Genomic DNA, 20,569 nt, shown 5'->3' with positions numbered 1-20,569 from the left:
CTCCCTCATCGGCGCAGAAGTGCCTCTGGCAGATAGGTCACAATGGCAATGATCAAGTCTAAATCACCAGCGTGCAGGATTTAGACAGAGCCCATCATATGTAAATCTTTTCATTTGCAACAACAAGCACACCCTCGTATGTGCGATGTGACACGCGGGCGTCATCACGTCATGTGCTAGGCGCCTGCCTTTCATCTTCTCCCGTTTAGAGTCACGGTGACAAGCGATCCCGACACCTCTCGTCAGCTGCCAGTTCCTCATTTGGAAAAAAAAAAGAAAAAGCCTTTCTCCGTCTACCAGGCGCCAACTGCCGAGAAGTGGCAGGCCAATCAGCCAAATAGCAAATAACAAGACACACTTCATTTTCTTTCACAAATGTTAGCTGTCAGAAATATCCAAGTCGCGACCTTCTCTGCGAGGAGATTAATATGCGCGTGTGTGTCGGCAGGAACGCGACGGCATGCGCTCCATCCTGGAGTCGTACGACAGCGAGCTGGCGCCCGCCGAACATTCGCCGCAGCTCGGCAAGCGTCTGAAGGAGGCGGACGAATTGCTGCACAAGACGCAGAACCTCAACACGGAGATGGAGGTGTGACATCACAGGCTCGTGTTCCGCCACCTCATCTCAACGTGTTTTTTGCGTTCTCAGGCGCAGCTGGCCAAAGCGCAGGACGAGAGCGCCACTCTCAAATTACAACTTCAGACCGTAAGTCGGAAATCCACGCCAAACGTGTTTGGTAAACAAGCCGGAATAGCAACGCTGTCACGCTGCTCGCTTTTTCTTGACCTCGCCGCTTGATTGATGTTTGCCGCGTGGAAAACATGGCCTATATTCAAGTGCCGACTAAAAATATCAACAGCGCAGCAAAAAAAAAAAAAAAAATTCTCATCTCAATTTAATTGAAATATGAAACTCGCGGAACGGCGACACGGAGTTGGACGCACATGCTCGTCTTCAACTTTGACCGGCTCGCTCTCTCGCTCGCTCGCTCCATCCTACTTTTTAATAGCCCCTCCGTTGCCGGGGAGACGTCAACCCGGCGGCGAGTCGCTGTCAACGCGTGAAATCCACCTGTCTGCCAGAGCAGTAATTACTTCTCTGTCTCGGGGAAGATTAGCGGCACACGCTGTCAGCGAAAGGAGGCAAATGGAAATGGGGGATAATTGTCAGAGCAGAGATGTGGACAAAGTCTCGGGGCGCACCTCGGATGGAGATTCATGAAGGAAAAAAAAAAAAAAATGCCCCCACCCCATCTTCTTTTCCAGATGCAGTTTGAGCTGGATTCTCTGAAGAAGCTCCAGGCCTCGACAGACGGCGGCTCCTCAGTGAGCAAAGAGGAGGTCACCATGCTCAGGTAGCTCGCCATCCAGCTGTCCCCGAGGGCCACTGTCATACCCCCCTAAAAGTCACGTTTGTCTCTTCTAAAGGCAGAAAATTGAAGATCTGGAGGCGGAGCGGCAGCGTTTGGAGGAGCAGAAGGAAACGCTGGAGATAAGACTGGAGAGACACAACATCCAGGCAAGAACCGAATTCTCTGAATTGCTTCATCAACATAGAAGATGTGCGTCGAGCCCCACTTAACTAAGCTCCTTCCTCGTTTCCAATTGTCCTCATGTGAGGCCTTTCATCACCGCGGCCGTCGGGTCCCCCGCCGAGGCGGCCCGGCGCGCCGATAATGAAACGTGAGAGGCAGCGTTTGGGCTTCGATTTTGCCCGGTGTGTCAGGAATCTGTGTGTTCTCGAGCATGACCAACACGTTTAAGGCAATTACCGTGAAAATGGGCAAAGGTTTGAGCGGGTTGGCTCCTCGGAGATGCACCCCCACTTGAATTCTCCACGCTCGCTGGGGCGGGAGGGGGCGAGGAATGCACGCACGGCCAAAATGTTGACATTCAACCGAGCCTCGCTGCCGTGTTGGATTTTTGGTTCACTGAAGAAGCACAAGATGTCGTTTTCTTTTTATACCTGCAAAGACATAAACGAGGTTCACCGCAGACGAGATTGCCGTCAATGTTTACAAGAATGCGCGTTCGGTTCACTGAAGACGAAAGCGTTGATATTTTCCGCGCCATAAACGTTTGGGTCGTTAAAGATGGAAACCTTCTGCTGAGCGCGCTCCACCAAACCCGAGAAGTGTGAACACGCTCGGACTTTAATATTTACAAAAACAGACTCTTGAGGTTCATTGAATTTGCCCAATCAATCAATAAATAAATAAATAAAATATATATTTTTTATTATTATTTCTATTTATTTATTTATTTTGAAATCATTCCCGTTCAGGACTCAAGTGTTTGATATGTTCTCCCAAGCAGTTTATTAGCGTCATCTCATCTGAGTCCTTGTTGGGCTAAATTGTCTTCAATGTTGTTTTCCAAACTTGTCCAGCCTTCCTACTAGCGGCTTTCTCGACAAGGTATTGCGGAATGAAAACAAGCTTTTCCTCTTTCACACCACTCTGCTTCCTTCCCTCCTAATTCCACTTTCCAGATGCAATATGACGGAACATTTCCCCGCTTTGTCTTTCACGTTGTTTTCTGTCAAGGCTCCGAGCCGGGAGCAAATTGTTGCCCTTGCAAGGGATTGCGTCAAGCCAGCCGCCGCGCCGAGATGAGACGAGATAGCCCGATAAAGCCCTAGTTCACGCCTCCGTCTGTTTACATCCATAAACGTAATGCCGCCCAAAACAGCTCGGCTGGTGCTAGCTTGAAAAGTCGACAACATGTTTTGCGTCTTGGCTCAAAGGATTCATTGCAACCGATTTTTTTCGTACGGATACCTTGAAATAAGTCCCAGGTATCGATCGATACTCGGTATCGGTACTCGTGCATCCGGCGCTAAAATCTGCACTCATGTTTTCTATCGCCAACTAAATGATTGTTTACGGCGCGTCGCTTGATCTCCGTTTGCCTCGCAGCGGCTGCGTGCAACCGGAGCTAATTTGATTCTCGTGTTGCGCGGCGGTGGTTAAGATTCATTTGCTTGTTTGTTGTTTTGGCTTGAGGAAGAAAAAAAAAATGGCTTGCTTTCTGCTTCCCTTTCATTGTTGAGTTATTGCATCGTATTTATCTTTATTTGGACCCGACTTCTGTGTCCCGTGTTATTCAAATAACGGCGAGAGTTGCAATGAAGTGATTTGTCACCATCTGCGGCGTCCCTCAGGGCGACTACGACCCCCTCAAGACCCGCGTGGTTAACTTGAAGATGAACCCCACCGCCGCGGCCAAGGAGCAGCGGCAGCAGGAGGCCGAAGCCCTGCGGGAGGAAGTGGAGCGCCTTCGCGACGTGGTGCGCAAAAGCCAGGAGAGCGGCCACATGGATGCCGCCCTGCAGGAGGCCAAACTTAACCTGCCGCCGCCCAAGGAGGTCCTAGGTGAGTAGCATGTGACAGAAAGTACTTGTCGGTGCTGCTGTTTTGGTTAGCAACTCAGTCCCTGACCCAGTTTGACCGATTTGAGTTAGTTAGCCAAAATCCGCCCCAGTCAGAAGCAGCTCTTCCACGTTTTTTTTCCACCTCAGATTTGCTGAAGCAAATCGAGGTGTCAGAGCTGAAGAACCAGCGTCTGAAGGAGGTGTTCAAGCAGAAGATCCAAGAGTTCCGCACCGTCTGCTACATCCTGACCGGCTACCAGCTGGACATCCCCATCGAGAACCAATACCGGCTCACCTCCGTCTACGCCGAGCACATGGAGGACTGCTTGGTCTTCAAAAAGGTGGGACAGAGAGCGCTTTGACCTTGCGCGATGCCAGCCAATTTATGCACCATTAGGCCACCTTATTGCTTTGCGCCACACTCAGCCGTGCGAGCGACAACCACGCTACGGCAACACTCTGTTCTTCTTTCTTTCTGTGTGTGTGTGTGTGAGCGTGTTGCCGGGCAGAGACTGACGGGTCCGACCGATATAAATCGATACCGGCTCCGTACAGACGCGTGCGCGCCGAGTCCTTTTGCCTTTGAGCAAACGCCGCCGCCTTAAGTACGATGAATCAACCGGGTCATTGCGACCCCGACAATGTTTTTTTTTTAAAATAGCATGAGCTATAACAAATCCACTAGATTGGGCCGCACACCCCTTTGTATTTATTTATGTAATTATGAATGAATTTAGGGATTGCCTCGATGACTAAATGATGCAAGATCATCTTCGGTACGCTCCTTCGCTAAGTGCTGCTGTTTTGGTCAGTAACAGCGTTTTGAATTGGCGTTGAATTTAATCTGGGCTCTTGAAGGACCGTGTCTTTGAGATCATCACTAATGAAGAGCTCGCGCGTCTGCGCCCAATCCACCTGCCACAAGAGATAATTCACTGTCTATTTTTATTAAGCTCGCTCGCTCGCGCACACGCAATCATAAAGCCCGCATAAGTGTACAGTGTCACATTCTTACGCTTGCGCGCTCCTCGCACCGTGTTCGCGTCTTCTCCCCTCAGCCCCTCCCCTCTCCGTCCGACCACATGCATACAGATGTGCACACACTCACACACGTGTGCAAAACACACACAGCTATCCTGTTTAGTATTCAGCCTGCCTTCTGCCGTTTGTGAGAGTACACACACACACACACTTGGTGGCCCATGTCTCCGCCGAGGTGTGTTCCGCTAATGCAGTACAACGTTGACACATACGCAATGACCAACATGTGAATTCACAAAGAGCAAAAATCCCAAAAACAAAAGCAAAAACAACAACATAATTAGCTTTATTAAGAATGTAAGCCCCAAAACACACTTTTGATCGGAAACCACTTTGAATATTGTTCCAAAAACCCTGAATGTCGGAAACCTTTGGACTAATTGCGTTGACAAATAACAGACGAAGTACGCCAGTGTCCCAAATAGGATTCAAGCGTTATTCAAGTGAGCCACGGGGGCTGCGGGATAATCCCGCTAATATGGCCGTCAAGACAACGCCACCCAAATCCCCGCCGTGGTGTAAGCTGTTTAACCTGCTCCCGCCGCTGCACACACGCTGTTTATTCCCCAATTATGAAAAATAATTCCCACAGGATACAATGGAAATGCTAATTAAGATCCAAAGTCAAACTGCCGCCGTGGGCGCTTCAGGCAAAACGCCGCCTAGTAAACAATCAAATGTATACGTGAGGTTCTTTTTTTTTTTTTTTTTTTCATCTAACGTTTCGCCGCTAACAGTTTTTGATGCTGCTTCTCAATTTTTTAATGTTAGAAACTCAAGCTCTATTAAGCGTCTTTCACACCGCTCCGACATCTCAATCGGTTTCAATCACGCCGCCATCTCGCCTAAGCGAGAAGTTGCCACGGGTCATTTGCCCGCTTGGACCTGGGCCCAGTTCACCTTTGGTTAGCGTCCAATTTTTGCCATTTGTTTTTCCTCTTCTGCCAAAGTCTTCACCCGGCAACGTGTCAGTGAATAAATGTGTCCATGGAGTGCTCATTTGTGGAGGTAAGAAAAAGGAGCCGCTGTGTGTCATCTTAGTATTTTTAGCGCGGCCCCCCCAGGTGATACGTCTGATTAGCATCCGTGATGAGGTATTTATGAGCTTCTGCTAATCAGGGAGATAAACCACATGTAGCTGTGCCAGCTACTGATTTCCTTCTCGCAAGTTTTCAAAGTGATGGCGTGACTTTACACAAAAGAGTTTCACTGTTTTGAACATTAGATTTTTATTTTATTTTTTGAGGTGGAACCAATTAATGACAATTGTGTTCATTTCAATGGGGAAAGATGATTTGAGGCGCACGTCTCGGAACGAATGCGAGGCGTCTCGTCGACCGCTTTACTACGCTCCTGCGCAAAGCGCCGCTTAATCACCGAGTGGTCGATGAAACGCAGGTGGCTCATTAAGGCAGGCCGCTCATAACGTGCTTCGGCTTCCTCGCCAGCCCGCCATACATGCGCGGGAAACTGCAATTGGATGTTTTTTGCATTTGCTTCCCACTTCTCGCCTCTAAATTGGTGAATGTTTGTGTTCATGATTCCATCTCCTCCCCGTATTAGACGGAGCCACGGGAAAAGGTAGAACGAAGGAAATGGAGAGACTGAAAGGTTTTTTTTCTCCCCCGTCTTGACTTTTGTTGCTGCCGCGCAATGTTTTCTTTCTTTCTTTCTATTATTATTTAATGAGCAAATCAATAGAAGCACGCCGAGCCCCGAGTCTGTGCCGTCTCTTGTTATTGCTTCTTTTTAGACTTGTTTTTCTACCCGCCACTTTTTCCCGAGTTAGGGCGGAGAATAAAACATGACATACGGCGGCGTGCAGGTTTGATCTCCGTCTGTCGATTCCCATTTTGCAAGGTGGCGCTTTACCGTGCACTGAGGCGGCCATCTTAAAATGCACATCAATGTGCCTGAGCGTGCCACTAAAAACATTTGTTTCTGAACCAAAAGCAGAGAAAACGACTACATTTTGACTCAAACGCTCAAATCCAAAACAAAGCAACGCCAGATTGCACAGCAGAATTTTACCGATGAGCTAATCCAAGACCCTCTTCCATACCTACCTGCTGAAAAACGTACTGGTCGAATACGGACGTCACGGCGACGGTGAGGGCTTGAAATAGAGTCGAGTTGACAAATAAAAGCCTCCATGGCAGTTAGTGTAGAAGGTAAAATCTCCAAAGTCAATTATTGACACAAGGCCCGTTTAGACACATCAAAATGGGGGATGTGTGTGTGTGTGTGTGTGTGTGTGTGTGTGTGTGTGTGTGTGTGTGTGTGTGTGTGTGTGTGTGTGTGTGTGTGTGTGTGTGTGTGTGTGTTGTATCCAAATATCCGCGCAGCTGAGCAAAAAGGTCATTATCAACACGCAGCAGAAGCAGCAGGGTAATGACAACATTTGCTTTGTTTAATCCTAAAACATCAATAAGAAATGCCACCAAAGCGCTGATGGGAATACACCAGCGGAATTACAGATTATTTTCTTTAATTATTTATTCTTAGCTCGTCGCGCTACAAAACCTTCCGAGGGAAATGTCCACAGTTTAAATGCAGACCTTGTTGACTCTGATGCCGCCTGACAGGAAGTTGTCACGCCCCCCCCCCCCCCACCCTAGTGTTTGTCCACAGCATGTCCACGGTCGCCATGGCAACACTAGCTGTCCACCGGGAGGTTAACGACGAAATCGCCCTCGTTCCACAAAGTTTGAATTACCCGCAGCCTTTTTTCACCGCGCTTTATTTGCCCATTAACAAGTCGCAAAGGTTGACGTCTTCTCCTTTGACGGCCGCTAATGAAAAGCATTCACGGGCGCCGGCTAATTAGCGGCCCTTCTTCTTTGCGCCGCCATACGTCAAAAGTCCCGTAAACGTCCAATTTGCTCCATTCGCTAATTGAATGCGGGGTGGGTTTTTATTTATTTTTTTTGCCCTCCAATAAAGGCCTCTTTCTCATAAATATCCCCCCATATTTTGAGAAGAGATTTTTTTTCTTGTCCTGGGGTTTGAATGACTTCTTAAGACTTAATCAAAGCTTTGATTTGTAATTCAAGGCCGAGACTTTGGGTCAAGATCGCGTATCGGCTCTGGCCGCATTGATCGCGAGGCAGCCAATTAAAAGAAGACTCGCTTCCTCATACAGCTACAAAAAAAAAAAAAAAAAGAGCCCTTGGCTTGCTAATTGGACCTTTATGGAGAAAATACTGCGCCCGATATGTCTAATTAGTGCCAAAAGCGGATAAACGCAGTCAAGCGGTTCAAGACTTTGTCGTGATACCTTGACACGGCGCCAACGACTTTTCCGCTGAAACTCTTCGCAAATGTTCTTAATTAGGAGCAATAAGGCATCAGAATTTGATTTTTTTTCTTCTTCTATTGGTTGGCCACACGTCTGAAGATCAAAGGCCTCAGCTAGGCGATGCGTGACCCACGCTCCGCTCCAAGCGCTCCAGTTGAAATGATGACATCAACGGCGTCGTTGGAGATTTCGTGATTGCCATATGAATATGGAAAGGCGAGGCGCTGATTCCGACATTGTGTAAAATGGCTCTTACTGAATGCCAAAATCTGCATTTAAATTGAGACAAGGTCGTCTGCATTTTGCATGCATTCATCCAATTAAAGCTGGGGGGGGGGGCGCCATTAGCATTCAGGCGGCAGATGGCGCCTCGCTTGGATGAGGTCACTAATAAGCCCCGCCCCCGCCCTGCACCTCAAGGCAGACAATATTGATTTCCTTTAATTGGATAGACAGATGAAAAGAGCGAAGGAATGGTGTGGCGGCCGTTTTTTTTTAAATGAAAACACTTGCCAGTAAAGCCGTCCAAGTTACGCCACCTTGGCACCTTTGACCCCGAGCTAGCACCTGGGCACAATTCCCGGCAAGCGCGAAAGGGGTTCCTAGCATTCCGGTGATGGGAAATCTTTTATGTGATGCAGTTTTGCCCCAACCCTGTAGGGGGCGATATGATATTCAGTGTCTCAAAGCAACAGCAAATTGCTAGCTTGTCATTTGGCTCAAGACGCGAGACACAACATTCGGTCCCGATGACCCTTGACCTTAACGGGTTCCATGTTGTCACTTTACACGCAAATGTAACTTGCCAGTGGACGTTTGCTATGGGAGGGGGCAACGGTGGTCTCCGTGGCAACGGGTTTCAGACGTGCCGCTGGGCTCCCCTGACGAGCGCCGTGTCTCCTTCCCTCTCGCCTTCCTTCCTTGACGAGATCTTTTAATTACTCCATCCTTGGTTTCCCTCACGGCTTTCATCTCCACTCCGTCGCCCCAAGCTGCTCCGTCTAATTAATCCGCCCAGATTTAGACGCCATCTTGACGATTCCCCCGGGAGACGCTCGACGCCTGACCGAGCGATCCCGCTTTACTTGTGTCAGATACTTTTGAGTTTTGTTCATTTTTTTGTTTTGTTCGTTTCAGGGTCTGTCGGGAAGCATCGAGCTGATCGAGACGGCGTACTCGCGGACGCTGGGCGATCTGGTGGCGCTGCACCTGCACCAGCAGAACAGCATCCCCGTCTTCACGTCCACCCTGACCATCGACCTGTTTGCACGCCAGACCGTCATCACCTGACCGCGTACGCCGCCGCCGCCGCCTTTGTTGCACTTTTTTCGTTTCTGACTTTGAAAGCTTTCCTGTAAAATCAACGTCAAAGTTGAGTAGACGTTGTAAATATTGGAAGGACGATATTTCGTCAAATCTGTATTTTTATTTTTACTTTGTTCTTCATTTTCCCTTCTACTTTTTTAATCCATTTTTTTGTACTTCTCCATAAATGTGTCTTTTATGGGATTCTTGATCTTTTTTGCCTGAATTTTAGAAATTGTCCATGTGCTGCTTTTGTAATACAAAACTCTAATTTCATGGTTAGGGTTTCAAAGTAGGCTTTCAAACTAGAGTTAAGGTTTCAAATTAGAGTTTAAGTTTGGGATTAAGTTTTCAAAGTATGGTAGTAGTAAATAAATGATCATGTATAGTAAGGCTATTTAAAAAAAGAAAAAGAAGTGACCAAGTATAGTAACAGTTTTTAAAAATGTTTGCGTCGGCTTAGGGCAGAAAGAAGCCAAGTCTTGATTGAGGTGTGCATCCTCCTTATCTTTCTGCGATCAGGTCATCAGCTGGTGTCGAAATAATGAAGGTGCTAGCTGTTGAATATTCAGCAGCTGCTCCAAAGCTGCTCAGCTTTCTCAGCTGCATGCATCGCTCACCCCCCCTACCCACACATGCCCTCAGCGAGTCCTGTTTAAAAGCACATCATCCTTCCCAGCCAATAAATGCTCAAATGCAATTCCACTCCATGTTTAATGCATCCCGACACTTAAGGTGCTGCTTTTCTTCTCGCTTCCTTCCTTCGATCCCACAGAGGAGAGTTGAAGGCCCGCGGGACCATCCATCACTTCTTCTTCTCCTTCCTGTCGAAACTGTGAACGTGTCCCGTCCCGTCTCATCTTCAGGATAAAAGAGCCTCACCTAACAGATAGCAGAACCTGACCGGACGGTACAAATGATAGCAGGCAGGCAGGCGAGTGAGTAAAGTAACGTCGATCTTTATTGTGCTCTTTTGAATCGTTTTAACAAGAAAAAAAAAATGAAAGCGTCCGACAGACTTGCGTCTCTTTGCCGAGGAATTCACAGCGTGTCCGACGTCAAAACGGGATCTGTCCAGTCCCGCTTTCGAGGCCGGTGACCTCTGAGAGAAATGAGTCCAACCGAAACGTGGCTGCAATGGCAACGTTGGCGCTGCGGTTATAAAACGGCAGTCAGAGGAAAGCCAGTCCAGTTTGGAAAACAAAAGATGACAAGAAACACAAGAGAAGAGATTTTTTTTTTTTTTTTAAGGCTGCTGTTGAGTTGAAGCCACAATTCGGCTGCCACCGCCTTGGACTGTGCTTTGTGACCACGCCCCCACACACAAAAAACAATAAAATACAATTTGCCTTTCTTTCCTTGTCAACGTGTTCTCAGGAGAATTTAGTACCGATTAAGCACGCCACAATGGTAGACTGAAATTCTCAACCAAAAGTCACTCCATAGCCTTGAGGCTCAGTGTAAACAAAGAAATATGAAAAGATTCAAAACAATGCTATTTCTGAAAGTGTCAGAATCTGACAAAAACTTAGCTAACCCATCAAAGAAGCTACTGCACCAAGCCCTCGCCTGACAAAAACCCAAAGCTCAACCTGAATCCCATCCACACCCGCCCCAAAATAACAAAAACCTGAACACAACTGGAGCTTAAAAAAAAGAACACTAAGCCCAAGCCGAGCAAAAGCAATCCTGATAACAAAGCTAAGCTAGTGAGTTAGCGCTAAGCTAGCTAACGAGAACTTTGCCCCTGACCCTAAACAAGAAGCCCAACAATGGTGCTGATTTTAGCAAGAACCTTTAGCAAGCCCAACCCGATCAAGAACAATCCTGACAACAAAGCTAAGCTAGTGGGTTAGCTTTAAGCTAGCTAACAAGAACTTTGACCTTTACAGCAGCCCTAAGTAAAAAAAAAAAAGCCCAACAATGTTGCTGATTCTAGCAAGATCCTTAACACTAACGATAATACCCTTATGCTAGCAAGAACCTCATGAGCAACCCAAACATGTTCCCTGACAGCCCAAACAAACCCCAACGCTACAATGTGAGCTTTCTTTTTTTTTTTTTTTTCCACATTTTGACTTCATAATGTGCAAAATGAATCAATTTGTATTTCTCTATTTTATTTGTCCTCCCAATTGATGTCGACCACATTCTCGTGAGAACACGCTCATTCCATCTTTCAGCCGTTTTTGCACAAACATCTTTTCCCCTTTGTCAACAACTTTTCAACTCGTTCCAAATAAAAGAAAGAGGGATTTTTATATATATTTTTTTTTCTTTAAACGTTGATGATCATAAATGCTCTCCCAGGGCAAATGGAGCCCTTTCGTTCTTGAAAAACTCCTTCCGTTAGCTGTTGGCAAAGAATACATTCACCTGCGTTTACTGCTGTGTGTGTGTGTGTGTGTGTGTGTGTGTGTGTGTGTGTGTGTGTGTGTGTGTGTGTGTGTTGTGTGTGTTGTGTGTGTGTGTGTGTGTGTGTGTGTGTGTGTGTGTGTTGGGGGGGCTGCTGTGAGGGTTTGTCAATTCCTTTAGCACAGTACTTTGGTCTTAAGGATGATTGGCTGCTTGAAAATGTGACGCCTTCTTGTGCAGTTTAACATTTGGCAAATGGTCAATGTTAAGCGTGTGTGTGTGTGTGTGTGTGTGTGTGTGTGTGTGTGTGTGTGTGTGTGTGTAGAATTGTTATGATTTGTCAAGTTTGGCACAACGGCACCACAGTGGAACCAAATGTTGAAAGAAGACAAAACAAGAAAAAAAGCTAGGACAAAATACAAGAAAGACAACAGGACGCCGCTGTTGCTATGAGACACAGTGGAGCTACGGCATTTTTTTTTTTTTTTTCCCGGAGAGTTCCAAGCTCTTTTTCCCTTTCAAAAGTTTTTTGAATTTTTGAACAGTGCAGTTTTTTTTCCCACTTTTTTTTATTTTGTGGGAATTAAAGACATTCATTTGAAGTTTTTTTTTTTTTTTTAATCAAAAAACTTGAGCTAACTAGCTAACTCGGTGTTGGGAGAAAAGTCTGAAACATTTCAAAAAACATCTGTTGCAAATATAGAGTGAATGTTCGAGAACCCTTTTGTATCCCCCGTTGAAGTCCTCCAGGTAGGAAGGGGGCGCTCTTCCATCCCATTCTATCACGTCCCTTTGCCACATTCAAACAAATGACGATTATGATCATAGGAACAGTAAGAAGATAAGAACAATCCATATCAATAATAATAATCATAATAATCATAGTAACATATATATATATTTTTTTCAAATCTTTAAATTCTGTATAGAAAAGCGCTTGGCAAGTCAGAAGGAACATTTGGCACGTTATACGCTGCTCGCTGGAACACTTTCTCGCCGCATATTCCTGATGGCGCAAGTTTGAGGTGCTGAAAAGCCAACTCAGCAGTCGGAAGAGAGGAAAACTCAAACTGGGCGCCGTAATGTGGGCGTGGCAAATGACAAATCCGCTTGATCGTGCCGGTAGTTGCTACTAGCCAGGTACTAGAAGTAGTACCTATTTTTAGAAAGTTGAGAGTGGCTTGCAGGGGAAAGGGGACACTAACGTTGCCTGGCAACCCAGCCTAAAATTGTGTCCAGTCCTTTAAAATGTCTCTCAAAAAACAGTTCTTGTTGGTTCCCTAGACACAACATCCTAAAAAAAAAAAAAGCAGGATAGGCTGCCAAGTTAAGCTTTTCTCCTTCCTCTGTGAAAACGTACAAACAGCTACATAAGTTTCAGCTATGAGTTCCATTAGATTAGAAATAAAAAAAGAATCTAAGTTAAGATTTTTTATTTTTTCCTACTCCTTGTTTTCATGAATTCTTGGGTTCCTGGTTATGCGGCGTTTCTATTTACAGGTCTTCCACAGTGTCGTCACAGTCGGGCCCGCTCAGGCCTTCTGCTGGGCCGAAACCCCCTTCCAGTAGTCCAAAATATCGTGCAGATCCTCGTCCTTGGCAAACTGGACTTTTCGGCGCAGCGCGTGGCCGGCCGCCACGTAGCTTTCGTCTTCCATGGACGCCTGCCGGTGCCTCTTGCGATGCAGCTTGAAGCGCTCCCATAGGCCCAACGTGGGGGTGCACAGGAGGCCTTCCTCTTCTTCCTCCTCCTCGTCCTCTTCCGGGCTAGAGCAGTAACTGAGGTTGTGGTACTGGGGGGACAGGGCGTAGTGCGGGGCCAGCTGGGAGTACGCCAGCTCTCTCTGCTTGGCCTGTCGGCCGAGGGTGAGCGGGTCCAGGACCGAGGGCTTGCGTCCGCCGGGATGGTAGTGGAGTTCCTGCAAAATCTGCGGGTGGCGCTGCAGTTCCTGGGAGCCCGGGTACGAGTGGCGGTGCTCGTGGTACTGCCGGATCCTTTGGGCCTCGGCGCGCAGGATGGCCGCCGCCGGGTTGACCGCGCGGACCGGTTCCTCCACGGCGCGGTCGCTGGGCGAGCTCCTTTCGATGTAGCGAGTCTCTGAGGCGTGGTAGGCCCCCTCTGAGTGGAAGGAACGGGGACTCCTGGTCGAGCCAGGGGACGAGGAGGTGCTGGGCCTCTTGGACGTGCTGGGGGCTTCCATGCTATGGTGCCGCTGCAAGGAATGGTGGTAGCCTCGGCCCCCTCGCCCCCCCTTGTAGACGGGGGAGAGGAACTCGCCCCCTCGGTCTCCCGGCTGCTCAGAGAGGAGCACCAGTTGCGGCTCGGCGGTGGATACGGCCCCTCCGCCCGCTGAGGTAGGGGACTTGATGCCCTGCTGGAAGGAAGTGGACTCGGACTTGAGGGCGTCGATGCAGTTGTTGATGATTTGGTTGACCTTGTCCACTTCCTTGGCGATGGTGGAGATCTCGGCCACGGAACCCTGAGGGTTGGCTTGGGGTGACATCTCCCGCTCCACTGCGGATCCTCTCACCTCCATGTAGTTGAGCTTGGCGGGCTTGTGCGCAGGTGTCTCCAGCACCTCCTGCAACTGGTAGGGATCGATCTCGGTGCCCTGAGGCAGGTAGGGCATCCTCGACAGACCGTCCCCACCGGGGGGTAGCTTCTGAGAAACAGGGCCGCCGCCGTCGCCGCCCTCGATATCGCCTTCGTCACCATACTTGAGCTCGATCAGGGTCCTCTGGATTCGGTTCATCTTGCGCTCCTTCTCCTCTGTGATCCTCTTCCGTCTCAGACAGTGGACTACCAGGCCCAGAAAGAGCAGCATTCCAAACAGGCAACCCAGGATGGTCATGATGTAGTGGGTGGCCGACGACTGATTGGCGACCCGTTCAGTTCTGGCTCCGCGACCGGTGGAGATGGTTAGACAGGTGTGGTTAAAACGTAGGGAGTTGCGTATGGAGGCCACGCAGTAGGTATAGTCCGTGTTTGCTTTCAGGTTGGTCAGTTCGATGTCCTGCCTCTGGTACTTCAGGTTCTGGATGTCAGTGAAGAAGCTGTTGTTGTACAGCATCAGGATGTACATCTTTCGGTAAGGGTGCGGGATCTCCACCGTGATTACCGCGGTGGAGTGCAGCACCTGCTTCAGCGTCATGACGGGGTTGATCTCGGTGAAGATGGTGTGGTAGATGACCTCGTCGGGCGGCGTTCCCGACGCGCAGTCGTCCAGTCCGCACGGGGAAAAGTCCGGCGGCAGCGTGGTGGCGTCCAGCAGACCGTTGATGTAGAAGGCGGTGGAATTGCTGCCGTCCTCGGTACACACCAGGCCCAGCACGTGCAGGGCGTTGCGTTGGGCCGGCGCCCGGGGGTTAGGGCTCAGCAAGTTGTACCCGGAGAAGCCGTGAGGGGCGTCGCAGACCATGCGCTCGCTGGTCCGGTTGGGGAAGGCGGCGAGCCAGCGCAGGAACGGTAGAAGCTCGCAGGAGCAGTTGAAGGGGTTGGTGTACAGCTCGCAGGTGGTCAGCTTGGAGAGTCCTGAGAACAAGCTGCCGTCCAGCGCCTGGATCCTGCCGGAGACACAACAATAGATATCATGTACCCTATCTTGGACTGATCTGACCAATGGCGGGGCTCCGTTTGGAAGGTACCTGTTCATGGATAGGTCGATGTTCTCGATGTTGGGGCACTCCCAGAAGGTGTTGGGCGTGACCGTTTCGATGAGGTTGGCCTGCAAGTAAAGGTACTGCAGCTTGCCCAGGCCTCGCAGCATTCCCTCCGTCAGGTTCCTCAGTTTGTTGAAACCCATCTGGAGAACCTTAGGGGAGGTAGAAAGAATGGTGGGCTTGATGTTCCAATAGTGTGACTTTAAGAAGGGGCATCGTTCATCATCGGTCGGCGCTCACCTGGAGGTTGAACTGCGCCGAGAAGGCTCCGTCTTCTACGTAGCTGATGTCGTTCTTGGTGAGGTTCAGGTAGGTGAGGTTGCCGAAGCGGCTGAGCGAAGAGTAGTGCACGGATCGGATCTTGTTCTCGTTCAGCCTCAGATCCACGATAGTGCTGCGGTCCAGGCAGATAAAAGGTCGGGCAAAGTTCTCGACCTTTGACCCGTGAAAGGTGTTACCTGTTGATGTGAGCCGGGATAGCTTCATAGGGCGGCTGGTTCATGCTGCAGATGGCCAACCACACGAAGCCCTTCTCGCCCTCGATGAGCCAGCAGTCGGCCGTCGCCGCTGGCAACCGCACGACGGACAGCAGGACGACCCAGCCCAGGAAGGAACTGACGGAGGGCGAGATCCCCCCGCTGGCGGTTCGTCTCGGCCGCTGGGCTTGATGTAACGTCATCACGGTATCCATCGGAGAAAGTCACCCGACAATGTGCGGTAGTGGGAATCGAGTGACGAAAAAGGAACACGAAACTTGGGAGATGAAAAGCGGTCGGTCCTTATGTCCTTAGCGGCTGTCTGCCCCTCGGATTGGATGAGCACTTCCTCTCGCGCTCCCTCATCCTCGAATTTCCGGCTCTGATTGGACCCTTGGAGGAGAAGAGAACAAAGCGATAAGAACTTCCTAATAATTGGCAAAACCATCTTCATCCATTATTGTCCACCGCCTGCGCCACAACTTAGACCTGCTTTTTGCTTCTCTAAGGTCTGGTCTACTTTCAGTCATGTAAGAAAAATAAAACTATAATCATAATAAAATAATGATAATATCCACAGCCTGCATTATCCGTGGCCTCTTTAGAACGCAGGCACATACCAGCTATATTTAAAATCTTGACGCTGATGGTACATTTTCTTGGGCACCTTCCTGGGCGGGAATCACCACGCGATAAAGGATGTATTTATTAGCCGTTTAGCTACGCCGTGTTGACGGGACATAAAGGAGAATAAGGGCAATCCCATCATAATCACGCGCGATTAACTTTAATGCATTAGCACGCACGCACAAGTACCTGCCGCTGGTCGCTAGCATCACAAACTAACCCGGCTAGTTTGCGACGGTGAAGAAAAGTGAAAAAATCATAATAGCCGGATGACGAAGGCTTCCAGAAGATTCAATTCAAAGGTAAAACGTCTTTGTAAACACCAGAGGCGACTTTTAGTCGAAGCCAACTCCAGTGTTTTCGTAAACATCAAAAGCAATTTTGTGGCAAACAAAAAAAGCTAATGAAAACACTTCTCTCGATTAAATCCAACGCAAACTAGAGAGACTTTTTTTCTTTGAGAAACATATTTTATTTGCAGATGTCAACAAACTGAAAATATTTTTATCAACTTCAAAAAAAAAAAATTTTGTCTTCAATCAGGCCAATCTAACTGTCTTCACGGTGAAGCCAAAGTGCACCAAAGAGGCTTCAGTCTTGGTGAGTCCCTCGTTTTCATGTCTCATCTCGCCCTTATTTCTTATCCTTTAATAATTCGTTTTAAAAACATAAGATCAAATAAATCTAGCGCTCCCAGCAGCGGCGATGATGGCGGCTCGGGCCCCGTCGCGTACGCCACTGACACACGCCCCCTTTTCATTAGCGGCTCCCGAGGCGCCGGCAAAGACATTTATGGAAATTGCAAACACTCGACGACTTTCATGTGATAATGATGTGCTGCCGGCGCACCGCGAGAAGAAAAAAACCAAACGCTGACCTCAAGGCCACGTTTTGTGGCTTGCATCCGTCTCGGTTTACTTCTCTGCTGTTGTTTCGCTCAAATGTCAAACATTGTTTTGACGGCAAATCTTTTAACATCATTCTCATCAGCAAAAAATCCAATGTAGGGGATATTTATCACATCTCGGACATGTTGTAATATGAAACTTGCAAAAGCGGCGCCTCGTAATGCTACAAAAATGGAGTCTGCTCCTTCCTCCGAGCAGTCAGCCCGTGTGCCAAAGAGGCTTTTTTACCCCCCCCTGATGGGATTTCACACACTCAAGTACACTCACATTAGCGTGATGTGTGTGTAGCGCACGCACACGCAGAGTATTGGATACACGCTAATGTGGCAGATGAGCAAGTGAAAGTGATGCGGCGGCATCGCATGCAGACAAACAAACCAGATCACTGCCGCTGACATGAAAGGATTTGGCATAGTCTTATTTCATACACATGCAAACACAACACACACACACACACACACTGCAAAATGATGACCCTGTCTGCCAAGTCCCCAAAACCTATAAGAACAGGACACACACACGTTCACGTATTTGCCTATATACAGGCACCCAAAGATTTTTTTTTCAAGTAACCTTTAAGTAAATGTTTTTGTCTCCGTGTTGTCAGACTTGAAAGGAATCAATAGGGCTCAAAACAGGAACAGCCGAACAAGTTGTCCTTCGACAGTTCAACTCCACGACCTCCATTTTTCTTGTAGATGTGACCTCCGACGCTCCACCTTGAAGTGTGAATGTCCAGCAAGCAAGAGCGACCAAAGCCAAGCAAGCAATCGCTCGGCTTCTGCTGCTGCTGACGCACACGCCGACAAGTGACGCGGGCGACCAATCGCCGGAGATGCCGACCCGTCTTGTGTCAAACGTGCTTGGGAACAAAGTCGGCTTCATCAACAACTTGATGGAAGGACATTGATTTTTAACAAATCCATCAAAGCCGCACAACCCAAAAGGGATTTGAGCCAGGTGTGTGTGTGTGTGTGTGTATCACGCTCAAGAGACGTCGTGATGGATGGAAAGGTTCATCATTGCTGACAGATGCGACGTGCTACGCTAAATCACCACTCAGGCGCCTGTTTGTGTGCGACTCGTCCGAGCACAAATAGCAAATAGTGTTGGCTCGTGAGTGAACGATTCATTGAAAGAACGAATTGGTTTTCAGTGAACTACAGTGAACGAATCACTTCCTAAAGTGATTCGTTCTTTTTTCAGTTCATATAACTTCAACCGGTAGGTGTCAGTAATGCGTATTAAAGCTAGTGCCACCTCGCCGTAAAACAAAACGAAGAAGAAAATGACGTCACTTTCCGTTCATGAACGAGTCAGTGAGTGAGTGATTTGCATTTTCAGTTCATCGCGAGAATGCATGGATCAACGAGGGAACGAATCCTGACTTTCCCGTTCGCCAACAAACGAGTCAATGGGCCGGATCAGTCAGGCAACGTGTTGCGTCAACTACGTAAACCAGAATGTCGATTTACAATTTGCCAAAGAAAGTAATCTTTATTTTCTTACGCTTATAGTAGTTTTTAAATAATGTGTATGCATACATATGCCTAAATATTGTTGTCCAATATATCTACTGCAATTTCACATTAGATTGCTGGTTTGAAATGTACTTGTATTATGATTTTAATAAACATTTGTTAAAACGTGTCTGGTGTTTTATTCCTTGTTTTTATATTCGCCAATTAAAACATAAAAATCAGACATTTGGTGAACTGCTTTATATGACAACGTATGTGTTTTACGTTGTTGAGTTGATGTCCCCCTAAATAACAAATGTCGGCATAACGGATTTTTTTTCAACCTTTTATTCATACACAAACACATTCGATATAATAACACCATCAACTACAATCCAACTAATAAAAAATTAAAACATCAATGTCGGCATAACGTGTGTCGGCTGGCACATCCACGCTGTCTGTCACTCGTGAATCTTCGCGAACGAACATGAAAATGGTGGTGTACCTAATGGAGTGTCCGAGTGACGTCACAGATGAAATAGCCAATCAGAAAGTGGGGGTGAGGGCGGGTGTGGCACTTTTCACTTTCACTTAAACTTTTTTCCCTAATGAAGTGATTAGGTACACCTGTGTCTGTATGACGTCACAGATCAACCAGCCAATCAGAAAGTGGGGGGTTGTTTGGGTGTGGCACTTTTCACTTTCATTTAAATTTTCACCGTGGTTTTTCCCTAATGAAGTGGCCTGTTATTAGGTACACCTGAAAATGGTGGTGTACCTAATGGAGTGTTCGAGTGACGTCACAGATCCAACAGCCAATCAGAAAGTGGGGGTGAGGGCGGGTGTGGCACTTTTCACTTTCATTTAAACTTTGACCATGATTTTTCCCTAATGAAGTGGCCTGTGTTTAGGTACACCTGAAAATGGCGGTGTACCTAATGGAGTGTCCGAGTGACGTCACAGATCAACCAGCCAATCAAAAAGTGGGGGTGAGGGCGGGTGTGGCACTTTTCACTTTCACTTAAACTTTTTCCCTAATGAAGTGATTAGGTACACCTGTGTCCGTGTGACGTCACAGATCAACCAGCCAATCAGAAAGTGGGGGGTTGTTTGGGTGTGGCACTTTTCACTTTCATATAAACTTTGACCGTGATTTTTCCCTAATAAAGTGGCCTGTAATTATACACCTGAAAATGGTGGTGTACCTAATGGAGTGTCCGAGTGACGTCACAGATTTAACAACCAATCAGAAAGTGGGGGTGAGGGCAGGTGTGGCACTTTTCACTTTTATTTAAATTTTGACCGTGATTTTTCCCTAATAAAGTGGCCTGTAATTATCCACCTGAAAATGGCGGTGTACCTAATGGAGTGTTCGAGTGACGTCACAGATCCAACAGCCAATCAGAAAGTGGGGGTGCGGGCGGGTGTGGCACTTTTCACTTTCATTTAAACTTTGACCATGATTTTTCCCTAATGAAGTGGCCTGTGATTAGGTACACCTGAAAATGGCGGCGTACCTAATGGAGTGTCCGAGTGACGTCACAGATCAACCAGCCAATCAAAAAGTGGGGGTGAGGGCGGGTGTGGCACTTTTCACTTTCACTTAAACTTTTTCCCTAATGAGGTGATTAGGTACACCTGTGTCCGTGTGACGTCACAGATCAACCAGCCAATCAGAAAGTGGGGGGTTGTTTGGGTGTGGCACTTTTCACTTTCATTTAAACTTTGACCGTGATTTTTCCCTAATAAAGTGGCCTGTAATTATACACCTGAAAATGGTGGTGTACCTAATGGAGTGTCCGAGTGACGTCACAGATTTAACAACCAATCAGAAAGTGGGGGTGAGGGCAGGTGTGGCACTTTTCACTTTTATTTAAATTTTGACCGTGATTTTTCCCTAATAAAGTGGCCTGTAATTATCCACCTGAAAATGGCGGTGTACCTAATGGAGTGTTCGAGTGACGTCACAGATCCAACAGCCAATCAGAAAGTGGGGGTGAGGGCGGGTGTGGCACTTGACCATGATTTTTCCCTAATGAAGTGGCCTGTTATTAGGAACACCT

The 20,569-nt window shown here is 47.8% G+C and overlaps 2 protein-coding genes across 9 annotated transcripts in view; one reads left to right on the top strand and one right to left on the bottom strand.

Annotated features, from left to right (window-relative positions):
* Positions 1-18,607, top strand: part of mad1l1 (mitotic arrest deficient 1 like 1) — a 29,129-nt gene extending 10,522 nt beyond the window's left edge. For 5 of the 8 annotated variants that reach the window (XM_085911809.1, XM_085911814.1, XM_085911808.1 and 2 more), the window contains 7 exons: positions 449-589; positions 650-706; positions 1,267-1,355; positions 1,429-1,519; positions 3,164-3,374; positions 3,521-3,714; positions 8,850-9,524. In XM_085911809.1, the coding sequence (XP_085767935.1) occupies positions 449-589; positions 650-706; positions 1,267-1,355; positions 1,429-1,519; positions 3,164-3,374; positions 3,521-3,714; positions 8,850-9,002 (936 nt within the window). In that variant the 3' untranslated portion in view covers positions 9,003-9,524. The other 3 variants (XM_085911813.1, XM_085911807.1, XM_085911812.1) reach the window with 3 other exon arrangements.
* LOC147057449 (protein ELFN1-like) lies at positions 12,697-15,723 on the bottom strand. Its single transcript, XM_085911815.1, has 4 exons — positions 15,491-15,723; positions 15,273-15,426; positions 15,018-15,184; positions 12,697-14,936 (listed from the first exon to the last, which is right to left on the bottom strand). Exons 1-4 carry the CDS (start codon positions 15,721-15,723, stop codon positions 12,905-12,907), a joined length of 2,586 nt encoding a protein of 861 aa, XP_085767941.1. The 3' UTR covers positions 12,697-12,904.
* Positions 18,608-20,569: the final 1,962 nt, after the last annotated feature.

Source organism: Syngnathus leptorhynchus, chromosome 5, assembly GCF_054491065.1.
Source record: "Syngnathus leptorhynchus isolate UIUO chromosome 5, UIUO_Slep, whole genome shotgun sequence".
Taxonomy (NCBI): Eukaryota; Metazoa; Chordata; class Actinopteri; order Syngnathiformes; family Syngnathidae; genus Syngnathus; species Syngnathus leptorhynchus.
Note: the sequence above shows the minus strand (reverse complement) of the source record. Positions and strands in the feature narration are given on the sequence as shown.